Genomic DNA, 17,285 nt, shown 5'->3' with positions numbered 1-17,285 from the left:
TCCTCACTTAATGGAAAAGTGGTCCAAGTGTTGATGGACAGTACCACTGTGACATGTTGCATTTCATCAGCAAGGTCGGGGATGTGGTTTATTGTCTTATCCGGAAGCAATTTAACTTCTGAAGAAGCTTGCCACATTTATTGCTGTCCATCATCCAAGGGAGGACACTGTCTTGACAGTTAATCTAACAGGATTTTATGTCCAATACAAATGGCAACTGAATTGTACAGTACTTCAAACGGTTTTATACAGGTCCATATTTGTACTGAAGGAGAATGCCAATAGTGACTCCTCACTTCTGGTCCAGAGGAGGAAGAACTTTTATTTTTCTCATTAGACTTGTACACCACTTAAAAGGAAAAGTCTATCCAGTAGCTCTAGGAGGTGCTCTTAACATTACTCAAATGTATATACAAAAAAAGACATCCACCTGACAATGTTTTTTTACTAGACTTGATTTTTGAGGTTTCTCTTTTCATTTCTTGCAATACTCTTCCTTCCAAGGATAATCAGGAAGATGAAATGGGAAAGAGTTTGGATTTTATTAACAGCTTTGAAGAGGGCATATCAGCGTTGGTACTTGGACTTCTTGGACTTCTTCTGGCAGCTGACTCCCCAATTCAACTCCCTTCTCTTCCCACCTCCTGCTTGTCACACACCAGGTACTTTAACTGGGTCCAGTATAGGGTTACAGGGCTTCCACCATCTAACTAATAACTCTCGTATCCTCTTTCCGCAAACAGGGTAGAGGATCCCAGAGGGGGACCTTGGTCTGTGAAGACTTGAGGTCTCCTTTTCTCGCAGAGACACAAGATTCACCAGCGAAATGGGAGCTGACCCTTTTAGCCTTTCTCCACATTGGAGACGGTCTGCAAGTTGTAACATAACTAAAATTTCTTCTTATAAATTCTTAATATTAAATTCCAAAGTCCTACTCCTTTTAACTGTGCCTCTATGATGCTGTGAGGAAGGCAAAAAGGCCCACCAGGCCTCTGCCAATTTGGTCCAATGGGGAAAAGTTCCTCCTGATCACAGAACAGGCAATCAATGAGACCCACAGCATCCTGAAAATATGGCTTCTAAACTATGACAACAGGGAGGGAGGAGAGGGCAGGGCAGCTAAAGGGCGAAAGAAGCCTCAAAAGACCAAGAAAGGGTTTAAAGTGAGGGCCAGTCAGCTCCTGGCTGACCAATGAGAGCTGGAGAGCTCATAGAAGATTAGGGTTGGAAGAGACCTCAGGAGGTCATCTAGTCCAACCCCCGGCTCAAAGCAGGACCAATCCCAACTAAATCATGCCAGCTGGGCCTTAAAAACCTCCAAGGATGGAGATTCCACCACCTCCCTAGGAAACCCATTCCAGTGCTTTACCACCCTCCTAGTGAAATAGTTTTTCCTAATATCCAACCTAGACCTCCTCCACTGCAACTTGAGACCATTGCTCCTTGTTCTGTCATCTGCCACCACTGAGAACAGCCTAGCTCCATCCTCTTTGGAACCCCGTCTTCAGGTAGTTGACGGTTATCAAATCCCCCCTCTCTCATCTCTTCTGCAGACTAAATATGTCCAGTTCCCTCAGCCTCTCCTCATAAATCATGTGCCCCAGCTCCCTAATAATTTTCGTTGCCCTCCACTGGACTCTCTCCAATTTGTCCACATCCTTACTGTAGTGGGGGGCCCAAAACTTGATGCAATACCCCAAATGTGGCCTCATCAGTGCTGAATAGAGGGGAATAATCACTTCCCTCAATCTGCTGGCAATGCTCCTACTAATGCAGCCCAATATGCCTTCTTGGCAACAAGGGCACACTGCTGACTCATAGCCAGCTTCTCATCCACTGTAATCCCAAGTCCTTTTCTGCCGAACTGCCGCTTAGCCCGTCGGACCCCAGCCTATAGTAGTGAATGGGACCCTATCCCTATCTCCCCGCAGCTTAGTGTCATCTGCGAACTTGCTGAGGGTGCAATCCATCCCATCATCCAGATCATTAATGAAGATGTTGAACAAAACCGGCCCCAGGACTGACCCCTAGGGCACTCCGCTTGATACCGGCTGCCAACTAGACATCGAGCCGTTAATCACTACCCATTGAGCCCGACGATCTAGCCAGCTTTCTATCCACTTTATCATCCATTCATCCAATCCATACTACTTTAACTTGCTGGCAAGAATACTGTGGGAGACTATATCAAAAGCTTTGCTAAAGTCAAGGTATATCACGTTCACTGCTTTCCCCTCATCCACAGAGCCCGTTATCTCATCATAGAAGGCAATCAGGTTGGTCAGGCATGACTTGCCCTTGTTGAATCCATGTTGACTGTTCCTGATCACCTTCCTCTCCTCCAAGTGCTTCAAAATGGATTCCTTGAGGACCTGCTCCATGATTTTTCCAGGGACTGAGATGAGGCTGACTGGTCTGTAGTTCACCGGATTCTCCTCCTTCCCTTTTTTAAAGTTGGGCACTATATTTGTCTTTTTCCAGTCACCTGGGACCTCCCCCGATTGCCACGAGTTTTCAGAGAAAATGGCTCTGCAATCACATCCGCCAACTCCCTGAGGACCCTGGGATGCATTAGATCCAGACCCATGGACTTGTGCATGTCCAGCTTTTCTAAATAGTCCTTGACCTGTTTTTTCACCACTGAGGGCTGCTCACCTCCTCCCCATACTGTGCTGTCCAGTGCAGCAGTCTGGGAGCTAATCTTGTCTGTGAAGACCGAGGCAAAAAAAGCATTGAGTACTTCAGCTTTATCCACATCATCTGTCACTAGGTTGCCTCCCCCACTCAGTAAGGTGGAGAGTGCGAGCCTTGCTCTGTGCTTCTACCCCTTCTTTCCTGGTCCAGTCAATATCCCTGCACGGTCAGGGGTGTGTGCGTGCGTGTGCGTGTGTGTGTGTGTGCGTGTCGGGGAGGAGGCAATCCTTGGCTACACGCCAGCCACATTGTGCTGGTCCACCATCTCAAATGGCCCATATAGCTGGCTTAGCTGGTGGTCTGGGAGAATCTCTCTTTGGAGTACTGTACGTACTATTACTTAATCCTCTGAAGTGGAGCTCTCTACAGGCAATATACAATGAAAGAGGTGGCTTCTTTAGAGCCTTTGGTTATAGATTTTGAATATGTAGAAGGAACTATACATTTGGGGTGGTAGTTTTTATAACCATGCCTCAAATGTTCAGCTCCATGGGGGAGCATGTGTGTGGAAGCAACAGTTGCTTCTTTTGAGAGGGTACTCATTTTGTCATTAAGGATAGTGCCCACCCAGAAGTGTGGAATTATACAGGCAGTGTATTGGAAGACCAGCAGTTATTGAGGGTAACCTTCCTTTGCTCAGTCTAGCAGTGATAGACAATCCTCCAAGGAAAGAAGCAGTAGGCAACTAACCTTCACCTAGATGTGTTCTAACACACTTGGAGAAGAAAAGAGTTCATTCTGAATTCCACATAAATTCTTACAAACCTCAAGGGAACTCCCTGTGTATCGTTAAAATACTAAAAGGCAGATAATTTGAAAGTCAGTTGTGAACTGTATTTACTATACACTGAATACACAGTTTATAAAGTAAATATTTGTTAGCAAAAATCAACAAGTCCCTTTCAAAGAGGTATCTTGTACTTTTGTCATCAATATGAGAGATTAAAGAAAAGTGACAGTTTGAATGAGCTAAAGGGCAACGTCAAACAAACTTTATTCTGTCATTAATGAATGTTGAATTGAAAAATTAGCATTCAGACCTTGTCATAGGCAACAGTAAATACGGAGAAAAATGGACACAGTCTGTCAGCAGGATTGAATTTAAGAACCATCAAAAGCAGACAGATCTTGCTGAGCAGCTCCTGATTTAATAATTAAACAAGGTAGAGTTCAAGGCATGGCTTAAGATGAAAGACTAGACTGTCACTGAAAATTAGTTTCTCTTTTTTTGTTGTTTTAGATTTTTTTCATTTTTCATGGCGTTTCATACTGTCAGGAGTGCCATTTATTGTGAACAAGTGAATTGGCTGAATGATATAACTCTTGTCAATGTTATAATACAAGTGTTTCCCCCACTAAAACAAACATTTATTTATTGGAAAAAATATATACTTTGGGTGCAGATAGCAATGGTTATGAAGTGTGTGTGTGATTTAGCATCAATAATTATAAAACACTGAAGCAAGAATGGCTTACTAGCTATGGAAACATTTTATGAAAATTTATGAAAGCTTTATGAAAAGGGGTTTTTGGCAGTAGTTTTATTACATAAGTAGCCATCTCTCTCTCTCTCTCTCTCTCTCTCTCTCTCTCTCTCTCTCTCTCATATATTTTCAGCCATCTCTGCCATAGACCTTACTTTACCATTATCCATAGCAGTTGTCCTGTGGTAAGTGTATATGTAGGAGGATATTTGGGAAAAAGACAAGGACTGGGAATGTGTGCACACCATGCAAGTGATTAATTGCAAGATGAGTTAATGGTCTAAATCATCCAAGTCAGCAGAGTCATTCTGGACTTACATCTGTGCAACTCAGAGAAGAATGTTTTGGGGAGGGGTTTGGGATATGTAATATTGCTGAGTCAGCCAACTTGAGGTCCTGAAGAGTGATGTCTTCTCCTAGAAGCTGAATCTCACCTGTGTAATCCAACCAGCCACTTCAAAGAGTTGAAAGCATAGTGTTGCTCCTTAAATTATTTCCCCCCCAGAACACTCATGCTGTATATTTTACTAGACTGTGACTATTTATGGTAAAAGGCCCTTAATAGTTACATCTCATAATTTGTGATATTCCGTAGTAAGAAATATGCTGTGCTGCTAAAAGGCATCTTCACCTCCTAACATTTTAAATAATAATTTGGGTGAATATTGATGCTTAATCTTGACTGAGTTTTTTTTATTTATTTTTGTTAAGATACAGAGGAACTCACAGTCCTAACCTGAGGAGTTTACAGTGTAAATTAAATGGATAATTCAAAATGCATTGAGAGACCCAGAGGAAGGCTCTGATTTAGCGCTTTTGTGTCTTCTTTTTAAACATTTGGGTGATAGTGTTTTCCACTGACATGGGTTAGTGTTTGTCATGTTAAAAATGTTTTGGGAGGGACATGCTTCATAAGTGAAAATGTAAGAAGAGGGAATTCCTTATGGATGGGTGACAGTAATTTCAAATTATAAATCTGTAGAAAAAACTCCTAAGGAGGGCCAAAACAAGTCAATAGTTTTGGAAGATCCTTGATGACTCTTGTTTGTAAATTGAGAGTGAAATCCGCCCATAGGGTATAATATGAATACCCGCTGTGGTTAGATTAGTGCACAAATCTAGATTGCGAAAACATTCACAATTAATTGGACAGAGTTCAATATAACCTTATGCTTAAAGGGCCAAATTCTGAGCTCAGACGTAGCTGCTTCTTTGACAACTGTTTTAGATCCTGATCTTGCATTAGACTCCCTATGGACAGCCTCCAGATGCAACATCCATGTAGTCCAGGAGGTCTAGTGACCCATACTGTACAGTGCACATTTCAGCTGCTGGATTATGGGGGGAATGCCCACAGTACAGCGCCTATCAGCCACAGTAGAGGATTCAGGGATATTCTTAAATATGCTCTTCATTAAGGAGCATACTGACCAAAATACTGACTGGATGAAGGATGGCCCCTCTTATTAATACTACATGTACATAATAAAAATGTCAACTGTTTTCATGCTATTTATAAAAGATATTACCCTGATTTGAAACTACGACTGTATCTTCTTCTAAAATTTACAACCATCAGTGCAGATTTTCCATATTAATTGTAACACAGTTTCATTGCATGCTACAAGCTTCTTAGGGGATTGGCTTTGTTGTGCCCCAATTGACAGCTTAAGTTATCTTTTATACTGTTATACTGTTCTCATTGGCAATTAAGTAGATAACTTTTTTACTTGCCAAATTTCCCCCAGCTGGCAAAGTGGGATATCTTCCTTATTTTATCATATGGTTCAATCTGTTGGGTAAAGGATGTCTGAAAGCTGCTGTTTGTCAAAAACAAGATAGTAATCTCCACTAGCTACATGACAAATCCTGTAACTTAAAAGTAAAATATACTTGAATTTCTTTGTTGTCTAAACAAACCAGACCCTGCAGCTGGCTTTGCATTGATGGAAAGAGTCTCTTTTAAAATGCAACACAAGTGTATGGTTAAGTTTGGTGTGTTTGAGAAAATATTTTAGACTGTTTTGCAAAGCTTGAATAATGCTATTCTGATTGCATGAGTGTGTCAGAAATGTCTCCAGGCACATTTAAATATACTACAAAACTTGAATGGAGTTGACAGATGTTTGAGTTTTTACTATCCTTTAACAGAGGGTGAAAATATTCTTCCACTTCCTCTCCCTTCCCCCACCTCCAAACCTTTGTTAATATAAAAATAACTTTGATTTGAACATCCTGAAAAGGCAGTTGTGTCTTATTTTCCCACCTCTGCCTTCTCAGGAATTCTATTCTCATTTCCTTATTCACTAAGATTACTTTAGGAAAGAATGGAGAAGAGAAAAAGTATATATTCTTTGGAATTCTCAGATATTTTTATTTTAAATGCTGAATGTTGTGAAATTGTGTTTAACACAAAAATGTTCAGTGTACATTTATAATTTATTGAAAAGGGATTCGTTATAAAGAGAGGTAAATATAGAGGGAAGCAGGCAGGGAATGCCTGTGTTCTAGGCCTGATCCTGATTGCTATGTCCCCTTGAGCCAGGGTATCTCTCTCTGTGTGCTTCCAATTTCCCATTTTTAAAATAGGGATAATACCACCTACTTCATGGAGTGATGTTTGTATTTGTGAATGGTATTTGTTAATATTTGTAAATTGATATGAAGACTTACTAAAAATGTGTCAAGCATTATTGAATATTGTAATACGTATATCATAATCAGTCCTCTTAATAGCCCCCTAATTTATAGCATGCCACACTTATCAGTATATCTCAAAATATCTCATACACATATGTGAGCACGTTTACTCAGATACACAAAGAAACAGTCTTTTATGTATGGAAAATATCTTTTATCAGCTGCTGTATCAAGTTATTTTTGCAGTCTCTTGGATATGACACTAAAAGAGACTTACTGCAAATAATGAACAACTCCTGAATTCTTCAATTCCTTGGTACCTCAGTATATTTATTGGGAACAGGCATTGGCCATGATTTCATTTTAGTAACTGAATAAGTATTTTATTACAGTAAACATTTGGTGCCAATATAACGTACAAATTAAATGAATTGGATTCCATAACAACATTATAAAGGCTTTATCTGAGCAACTGACTTGTTTGTTCTTGAAAGGGACTACAAATAAAGAAAATATATATGTGTTTCCTGGTATTAGTCTTGAAAGTTTCTTTTTTGGGCTCTGTCTTACATGCAGGCTGTCTATATTGTCATTGATCATAGTGTTGTTTGTTTCTGACAGGTATGAAGTAGTTCAAGATACATTACCCTCAATAACAATTTTTTCTTTAAACTGTTTGTTTTACTTCATATTATAAAAACTTTATTCTACAGAAATCTAGTGCGAGTATTGTTCCAGTTTGGGCCTGGGGGCAGAGGTCACACTTTTTACTTTGTTTGAAACATGTATATTTTGAAAGCTTTGATACATTATAGAATTTACTGTCCTGACTGATGACAGCTTTGCTTTTATAACTCTTGTTTTTCTGGACCACCAGAGAACTGCAGTTGCTCTAGGCTGTTGAATAACAACAGGAGTGTGCACTAATTTATTCTTAACAATGACCTATTCTTTTAGAACCAGGTGGTCAAAGAACTGGAGGCCCGTGTCCAGCAGCTGACTGTAGAGGCTGAAAGTAGTAATTTACAGCGTCAGAAATTATCTCAAGAAAAGACTGATCTAGAGCAATGCTACCAAGCAGTATGCACTGAACTGCAGGAGGTGAAATCAAGGTAATTAATAAAGTAGTCAGAGTTTAAACCAAAGCAATTCCAAAACTAAACATCACTCTCTGTCTTCAAGAAAATCAGTGGTCAATAATTCAGCCTTAGGAAATTGTCATGAAAATTTACCAACCCAGGTGCAAAAACCACTGTTCGACACTCACCAAGATGTTGATCACGAAAAAAACAAATATATTTTACATTGTACAATTTTATTTTACATTTTATCGAGTGAGAGGACTAAGTGGGTGTGTAGAATTTTGCAGAAGCTTCAAAAATTACATAAAGCAAATAAAGTGCCAAAATTTGAAGCCAATTTCCATTTTATTTTTCCTTTATTATTACTTGTAGGTGCAACTCCCTTCAGAAAGAGAAGGATCGCATAATACAAGATTATGAACAGAATATTCAGCAACAACAAAACAAATATGATATTGACATAAATTTTATGAAACAGGAACATGCTCTCTCAGCAGCTAAGGTATGTTTACAGACCTACAACCTCCCAGGAATAATGGGCATAAAAATGCTTGCCTACCAATTACGTATATAAGGGGACACACTTTCAAAATGGTCTGTAAGGCTTCAATCATGCAAATATTAAGGCACGTGAATAACTTTACTCAAAGGAGCTACTCACTTGCTGTGATGGCTTGGGGTATCTGTCTGTAGAACTTACGAAATTTGATTGATATTGTGAAGTTGTGTTATGAAATTACTGTAATTTTTGAATGCCTCAATATGTACGTGGATTCCACCCCTGCATGTGTGACCATGTTACATCCTCCTAGACCATACACAATGGAGGGTTTTAGAACTCAATGACCTCTATTCAGGTGAAAACACCTTGGAACATTGGGTTGGACTCAAGCCTAGGAAAACTAGTTTTATCCTACTCCTCTGCAGGGAGGTAGGAAAATAGGAGCAATGGAAAATAACTAAAATATAAAACAAAGAAAAGCCAGGTGTTGGAAAGGGGGGGGGCATATAAAGAGCGGAAGAGCATGGCTAAGAGGAGAGAAGGAAAGCTGGGGAAGAAGACTCCATGAAGGAGAAGTAGTGAAATGTGGGGGCCTGCATGAGGGAGCAGATCCTGTCTGCCTTCCTGAGCCCAGATGGCCCTCCAGGGACTCCCAAGGGAAGGATGAACTAACAAAGGGCATTGTGGTTAGGATATGTATTATTTTATATGTGATCTGTACTCTTTTGTGCATTTTATAATTACATAAAAGAGCAGTAATATGCAAGACTTCTGTGCAAGATGTCTCTCTGTGTTATATACTTCAGAACTGCCACATTCCTCCTGAGAGAGTTAAATGGTAAACCGTTTAGCTGAGCTCTTGTTTTGGATGTATGAATGTAAGGTTTTAGGTGCCGAAAAACTTGGGACATGCAAATTTTGACACCAAGCTTAGAGAGTTGGATGAGGCCTGTTTGAAAATTTGTTACCAAAAGAATTATGAAGGAAAATATTTTTCTTCAGGTACATATTAAAATATTGTCCTGTTTTTATTCATGAAACGTTTTGTTGCATACATCTTTGAGTTCAACCTTTTAAATAATCAGCACAAAAATGTAAGAAATTCGTTTTTTTATAAGTAGCCTTTGTGATAGGTTATCTAGCCTACATCATGTTCAAATCAAATATATATTATAAAAACATAGCAAATTTCAAAAACTGTAGCTTATTCTAAACATGATTAACCCAGAGCAAACATGGCATCCACATTTTGATCTGAATTACTGGAATGCTAAGATCTTTGATAAGAAAATGCTAAATGACTGTCTCCATTTTATTTTCAAATTTCTTAAATCAGCTGCTTGTTTGTTTTGTTTTTTATTTTTGTTTTATAATTTTTGACTACAGTCCCATCTGCACTTTTATGGACAAATAGAAATGAAGTACATATGACTAGTGTTGAAAAAGATTGTCTTTTCCAAATTTATAATTTTTTCTACTTTTTTGATGCAACTTTGAAAAGGAAAAGAGTAACTTATTTCTGTAGAGTAAATAGAGATTACAAGACAAACATTCACTCTTCTATTAAATCCCTACAGGCATCTGATGTGATTGAAGAATTAGAACAGAGTGTGTCTGAATTAAAACAACAGTTACAAGAATCAGAACATCAAAGGCAGCAACAGCTGAGGGTGAGCCCTGAATTTTTCACTCAGGAAAAATGAAGAGCCCTTTTTACTTGTTCCTAAGATTTGTATGAATAGAATGCCAAACTAAGATATATTTTGGAGCTCTTGGAAATCAGAGGAGCCGATCCCTCTACACGTAACAGAATAGAACTTGTTCTTATTCTTTTGGCTAAGCCTTTTAAAGAAACTTTGTGGCTATCTGTCTTATTTTCCTATGTGTTGAACTGATATAAAAATGTATATCAATGGATTATAGAGAAGTACAAAGTTGAAAAAAATCCCTGTCTCTGTCTTTCATAGCAGTATCTAAGTTTGTAAAAGTCAGGATAAACTTGTTTCATGACTGTTACAGTGCATCCCTGTTGGAGCCCTGGGTATTTCCTTTTCCCCACATCTCATCATGTTCTATTCTTTCTTGGAGAAGTGTAGCCATTTTGATGGCACAGGAGGACTATGTACTACTGTCTTTGGAATCCTTCAACATTTTTATTTGATAGGATGAATTGTTGTAAAGCAAGGAGAAAGCACTCTTTCTCCCCTCTTGCACTCATCAAGGTCTAACTTCATTGCCTCCCATCTTATTTTAGTCTGGGAAGCTAGGGACTAAGGGCTTGTCTATACAGATACTTACTGTGCAGCAAGCCAGTGTAAATCTTCAGCATATTAGCTTGCTGTGCTCTAAATGGCTGTGTGGACAAGCCCTGAGACCTGTAACTGAACCTGTGTCTTCTGACTGGTATTCTGGAGACACCCCAAACTAATCGAGTATTAGTAATAATGCTGTGTAATTTTTAGAACTAAAATAAAACATTAAAATTTTGTCAATTAATGTTTAATTATGAAATAAAGTTGGACATTTTGGTTGATGTGGACCATACTGTGTTCTAGTAAAATGTACAGGTTTTTTCTAGGTAAAGGCTGCTTTTGAATTATAGTAATCTGTTTAAAGAAGTAGCGATTCTTTATTAAAAAATCAATTCCTCAATTTGCAGGATCAAGAACACAAATTTCAACAGGAAAAACTTCATTTAGAGCGGAGTCATGAAAAAAAGGTAGAGTTTGAAGGAAAAATGAAAATGTTACGTGCACTTTCAGATGTCCTAGGCAGTAGCTAATTATTTAAATCCACAAATCCATAAAAAAGTGAATATTGGGTAGAAAGGGGGTATGTAACTGATGAAACCTAAAAGCTTGTCTAGTAATAAATAGCTTTTAAACAAGGATTAAGCTGTTAAAATGTTTTCCAGAAGTATAATGTCTGTGGTTCGAAACATATTAATGCCTGCTATTTAATTCACTTAGGGTGAAATTCACCCCAGTGAAGAGGATGCAGACAGGGCCCTATTAGGTACTCCTTTTGTTCTTATTGTGATTTTTCACTCTCTGCTATTGCTTTAGTAGAAGAGAGAGGGAGTTTGAAATTGCTATTGATATTTTAGCATTTCCCCCAACCAATACTTACTGTACCTTTTACCTGTACCCATACATATGCTCTATCATCTTCCAGAGGTAGTGTTTTGAGAGCAGATTTTTTTTTTAAAATTGTGCTTAGCACTTATAGTGCATATTTAATCTTGCAGCACTTTGCCAATATGTACAAATTTTTATACTTAAAACATCAAAAATGTTGACATGAAACAGTCATTCATTGCAAGAGTTAATTATTCCACGTGACTGTTTTTTTAATGATTTTGTCTTTAAAGTCAAAGCTGAGTTCAGCTGATGTAGTGATTAATAAGAGAATGTATGTATAAAAGTTTACATAATGGACTTGCATGACTTATTTTTTAAGCATTAGTGACAAACTCATGATGTGAATGAATTGAAATACAGCTACAAGTGAACTACTCTTCATTTACTTATAACAAAAGGAACAATGGATCTAAATGATGCATTGTTTGCTAGCTCAATGTTATAGAGGGCAAACAATTTATGAGTTTACCCTGTATAAGCTTTATAGAGGGTAAAATGGATTTATTTGGGGTTTGGACCCCATTGGGAGTTGGGCATCTGAGTGTTAAAGACAGGAACACTTTTGTTAGTTGCTTTCAGTTAAGTCTGCAGCTTTGGGGCATGTGGTTCAGACCCTGGGTCTGTGTTGGAGCAGACTGGTGTGTCTGGCTCAACAAGACAGGGTGCTGGAGTCCTAAGCTGCCAGGGCAGGAAAGCAGGGGCAGAAGTAGTCTTGGCACATCAGTTGGCAGTTCCCAAAGGGGTTTCTGTGATCCAACCCGTCACAGCGAAAGCTTATGCTTAAATAAATTTGTTAGTCTCTAAGGTGCCACAAGTACTCCATGTTCTTTCAGATCACTATAGTGACACTAGGGCTTGTCTTCATAGCCCTACAGTTCAGTACAGAGGTGTGAATTGCCGTGTGCAGTAGCATGGCGTCTTGTAACTGCAATGGGCAGACCCTGTGGGTGTGTGTCTAAAACATACCTCATTTGTGTTAACGTAGTCCTAAAAGGTGCTACCCCTTTTAGGACTATATTAATGCAAAACAGATACTTTTTAATTCAGACCTAGTTCACATTAAGCTAGTCCTAATGCCCCTGTAGCCCAGACTGTGGGGCTATGTAGACGTGCCCAAAGTTCAAATCCTGTCTTGCATCACAAGTGGAAATGTTTCAGTGTTATCCTAGACTCCATTTGCATGTGCAAAAAAATCACATAATTCAGTCTGGCAAAGTTAGCTAGTGAAGGAGCCGAGAATTTAATAATAAGAATGTTGAAGGTCAAAATCGAGGGTCGGTTGGCATAATTTGGACAGTATCTGGCTACAGAATGTTTATGCTGGAATTACAAGAGTCTTTGGCTGCACCCGATAACTCCTTCCAGTAGGGGAGAGTGAGAGACTGAGGGTGATAAACAAGATGTCATTGTGAGAGGAGTAGCCATGTTGGATCTATATTTTTTCTCTGTCTAATCTAATCTAGAGATTCCGTCCTGCCTGAGTATGCTCAAACCTCTTGTAGTTCCTAGTGCTAACTAGACTGGTCATGCACTATTAAAATTAATATTGCTCAATCCACTCATAGCTCCTATGTGTGACAGGACGGGAATATGCCATCCCTAAAAGGTGACTGAGCATATAGTTCAGGGCTACAGTGGCAAAGCTGAACTTTTCCTGTAAGGGATGGGTCTGGGCACCAGAACTGAGAGCAGGGAGTCTGTCTGTCCTGTGCTCTTATCCCGCCTGCAAGGCAGTATGGAGGAGAAAGTTGTATGATTCAAATTCAGAGGGTACAAGACCTGGATTTAGAGCATTCTGGGGGAGGCTAAGGGAATAGATTGGAACACTGAGTTGGGGGGTGGGGTTAAGACTGGCATTGGAGGCTGGCAGGGAGACAGATTGGGAGCTGGGGATGGAGACTGGGAATGGCAAGGCAAGGAGACTAGGTGTGGGAGCTAGGGAGGGAAAAGACTGGGGAACCAGAGGGCCAGTGATTTGGGAGAAACAGGTTGGATGAGGAGCTAAGTGGGAGACTGGGACTAGGAACCAATAGGGTGGGAGAAGAGAGAAGGAGCTGGGATGTGGGGGAGAACTGGGTATTAGCTGGATAAAGAGACTGGGTTAAGGAACCTGGAGGTGGATTTAGAGCATTCTGGGGGAGGCTAAGGGAATAGATTGGAACACTGAGTTGGGGGGTGGGGTTAAGACTGGCATTGGAGGCTGGCAGGGAGACAGATTGGGAGCTGGGGATGGAGACTGGGAATGGCAAGGCAAGGAGACTAGGTGTGGGAGCTAGGGAGGGAAAAGACTGGGGAACCAGAGGGCCAGTGATTTGGGAGAAACAGGTTGGATGAGGAGCTAAGTGGGAGACTGGGATTAGGAACCAATAGGGTGGGAGAAGAGAGAAGGAGCTGGGATGTGGGGGAGAACTGGGTATTAGCTGGATAAAGAGACTGGGTTAAGGAACCTGGAGGTGGGGGGGGGGGGGCGAAGATGACATAGAGATTGGATGAAAAGCCTGTGAAGGGAGATGGGGACAGGGACCGTGGGCAGGGGGAGAGCCAGAATGGACAATTGAGGAGGGAACTGGGACTGGCTGGACAAGAAGACTGGAAACAAGGAGTGGGGCGGGGAAGACTGGAGACAGGAACTGGGAGAGGAGGAGATGGGGACGGGGGCGTGCAGGGATAGACTAAGACTTGCTGAGCAAATAGACTGGCAGTTGGATCAGAAGTGTGGACAATGGAGACTGAGCTGGCTAGGTGAGGAGAATGGGACTGGGATGAGGAGCCAGTGGTGTAATATGGACTAGGACTGGTTAGAGGGGATGGGGCAGAAGGGATCAGGCTTAGGAGGAAATGCTTAGATGAGCCTGGAATGGAGCCCGAGTTCCCTGAGTCTCAGCATTCCACTGCTGTCAGCAAATATGTCTGGAAACCCACTGGCAAAGTGTCTCATCCCAGGCAGCCTCAATTCTAAGGAATGGAGCTGGAAGAGGCTGCAAATGGCATGGGCTCCAGGTAAAATCCCTAGAGCTAGGGGATGTGGACCAGTCAGCACCCCTCTCCCACAACTGGCCAATGGGTGCCAGAGACTCTAAGAGTGTGGGAGGAGCTTCAATGAGTGTGTGTTTCTCTCTTGCTGTGGGGCTGTCCTCTTCACCCCTGGCCCCATCAAGTTCCCCCGCCCGTTGTGGTGGGTGGGTGGCATTTCTAAAATGGCCTAACTTTAGAGTGCTTGACTTTGCAACGTTAATAATATTTTAATGAAGTTATTTGCATGTAATAAACGAGTCGTGTTTTTAAATGGCACACGTGATTTTCTTTAAAAATATGAATGATTACCAAAACAATTGTCATTGCTACAAGAACAATTCAAGTCTAAACTGATTCAGAACCAGGTCAAAATATATGTGCGCACATATGCATATATATATACACACACACACACACACGTATACACACACACACACATTTGAATTGGAATTATTACTTCCTAGCCTGTTCATATATTTTACTCTCTCTTCAGTTCAGCTTTCTTTTGTCTTTCTATCTCTGTGATATCTCTTGAGAGCTTCAGGTCAAGAACAACTATTGTCATCTCATCCCTTAGGGAATATGCCCTTTGACTCCTGAAATAGATAAGATAAAGCTTATTTCAGGATGGATTATATAACTATGTGATAATAAACAAGATGTGAAAAACTTTTGTTTTGATAGAGATCAGTACAGGTGTCCACATGTTCAGAAGCATTGATGTAACTGTGTACTGTGAAAATCTTTGAGATGAGACTAAAAAAATACATGTGAACCATGTTATTTACATACGCCCATAAAATAGAGGACTGATTCGCCTATAAAATACTAAAAACAATAGCCTGTTTTTGAGTAAAGGAAGCATGCATTATGAGTTATGTATTTAAGCAAACAGATTATACCAGTATCTAATAACCTTTATTGATCTATGGTGACTATTCCCTGTTAAGATCGTTGAACATCAAACAAACATTATCAAACAAATAATAAGTAATAACCCTAAATGTCACTGTTTGATTAAGGATACTTATCTACTAAATCAGGAACCAGTTAGACTAAATGGTTTTACAAGTAAAGGAAACACCTGCCTTTTACAAATAATCTCCTTGTATTCCAAACAGGCAGCTAAGTGTAGTAACTATGATACAATATTATCAAGAGCAGTTCTTGTAACAGCTGTTATACATATATAATATGCTAGGACAGTAAATACTGACTTCTGACCACCCTAATGGAAAATCCCTCTGTCTCTGAGAATGTTCCAAATCAACTAAATACTCTGACTTCTACACAGTTAGCTTCTGTACTGAAACTTTCTACCAGTGAGTCTTTTTAACTGTGTTTTTCATTTCTTGTTTTTCATCTGAGATATCAGTATGCTATATTGGAGTGTGTCAGTTGCATCTTGTTATAGACATTCAAGATCATTGATACAAATACAGATTCTTGCCTAGATATTTTCTAGAGAGATGATTTCTGATCATATTGTGCAAATACTTTTGCAATATGAAATCAGCTAAAATGTACTGGATTCCTGTGGTTCACATTGTAGAAGTTTATAGGGTGTGGGGGTTTATTGAATTTTCTTTTTTTTTTTCCCTTGAGGCTTCTGTAAAACTACAGAGTGCTTTGTGGAGCCAGAGCTGTGACTTCCCATCATTTGTACATGTTCACAACGCTTTTTAGCTGATGGCACATGTATTGCTTCTAAACGTTCTCAATGCCACTCTAGACTTCTGTACTTTATAAACCAAATTTTCTTTGTTTGCTCCATCTGTTCTTTTTCTCTCTCTGATGTAATTTCATCACACTCACTACTTTGAAATTAACAAATATTTAATGCCCACTTTATCCTAATATCAATTCTTCTATACTATCAATAAAATCATAATTGATGCAGAACCATGCAATCCCTTCAATTAGGTATGCATAGAGTTGTGCACCTATTTCCTAAGTCTCTGAGAACATTCATATTAATCAAACATCATGCTGCAAATAATTGGGTGCTAGAAGACCACTCCCTAAATTTACCACTACTCTTTGTCACAAAGAAAATATAGATATGAGGGTAACATCTCTACACTATTACCTCACAATGCTGAAAAAAAAAAAAATCCTTGACACCTAACCTGCCTTAGGCAAAAACCAGTGTGAACAGATAGATGTGCTTTGTACCATGCCTGGAAGGTTGACAGACTCTGAAACTCACTTCCCCCTGTTGGTCCAACAGAATCAGAGTAAAGAACCCTCCACAGATTAAAACTTGCTACTAACCACCTGACACTAAAAGGTAGGGCATATTAGAAACAGCCTAGGAGCTCTGAAATGGTTTACAGGGAGAGAGGTGATCTCAGATAGCTAGGATCTATACCATGTAAGGCCTTACAAGAACAAAATTGTCAGCTTGAATTGCACCCAGAAGTCAGTAGTCTTTTTTTTTTTAATCATTATTATTTATTACTTCTATTATACTAGCATCCAAAATGTGTTAGGTGCTGTGCAAACATTTAAACCAGTCCTTGCCTCAAAGAGTTTATAATCTAAATAGATTTAAAAAAAGAGAAAAAAGATGAAATTAGGAGAAATGGAGCCTTTAAGATAGAGTAAGCATGTGTGTCTGTACACATCTTCTGGAATCTGTACATGTGAGGGGGCAAGGGTGTTTGTTTTTTGTGTGTATGTACATATATATGTATAGTTATGTATGTGTATTGGCTGACTGAGGAGT

The 17,285-nt window shown here is 39.7% G+C and overlaps 1 protein-coding gene across 5 annotated transcripts in view; it reads left to right on the top strand.

The window, feature by feature from the left end:
* The window catches only part of CEP112 (centrosomal protein 112), a 291,150-nt gene that overhangs the window by 75,462 nt on the left and 198,403 nt on the right, over positions 1–17,285 (top strand). For all 5 annotated transcript variants that reach the window (XM_054048114.1, XM_054048115.1, XM_054048117.1 and 2 more), the window contains 4 exons: positions 7,776–7,930; positions 8,273–8,402; positions 9,980–10,072; positions 11,062–11,121. In XM_054048114.1, coding sequence (XP_053904089.1) covers positions 7,776–7,930; positions 8,273–8,402; positions 9,980–10,072; positions 11,062–11,121 — 438 coding nt within the window. The remainder of the gene's footprint in view (positions 1–7,775; positions 7,931–8,272; positions 8,403–9,979; positions 10,073–11,061; positions 11,122–17,285) is intronic.

The sequence above is a fragment of the Malaclemys terrapin genome, chromosome 13, assembly GCF_027887155.1.
Source record: "Malaclemys terrapin pileata isolate rMalTer1 chromosome 13, rMalTer1.hap1, whole genome shotgun sequence".
Lineage (NCBI taxonomy): Eukaryota > Metazoa > Chordata > Testudines > Emydidae > Malaclemys > Malaclemys terrapin.
This window is presented reverse-complemented; position numbering and strand designations above follow the sequence as displayed.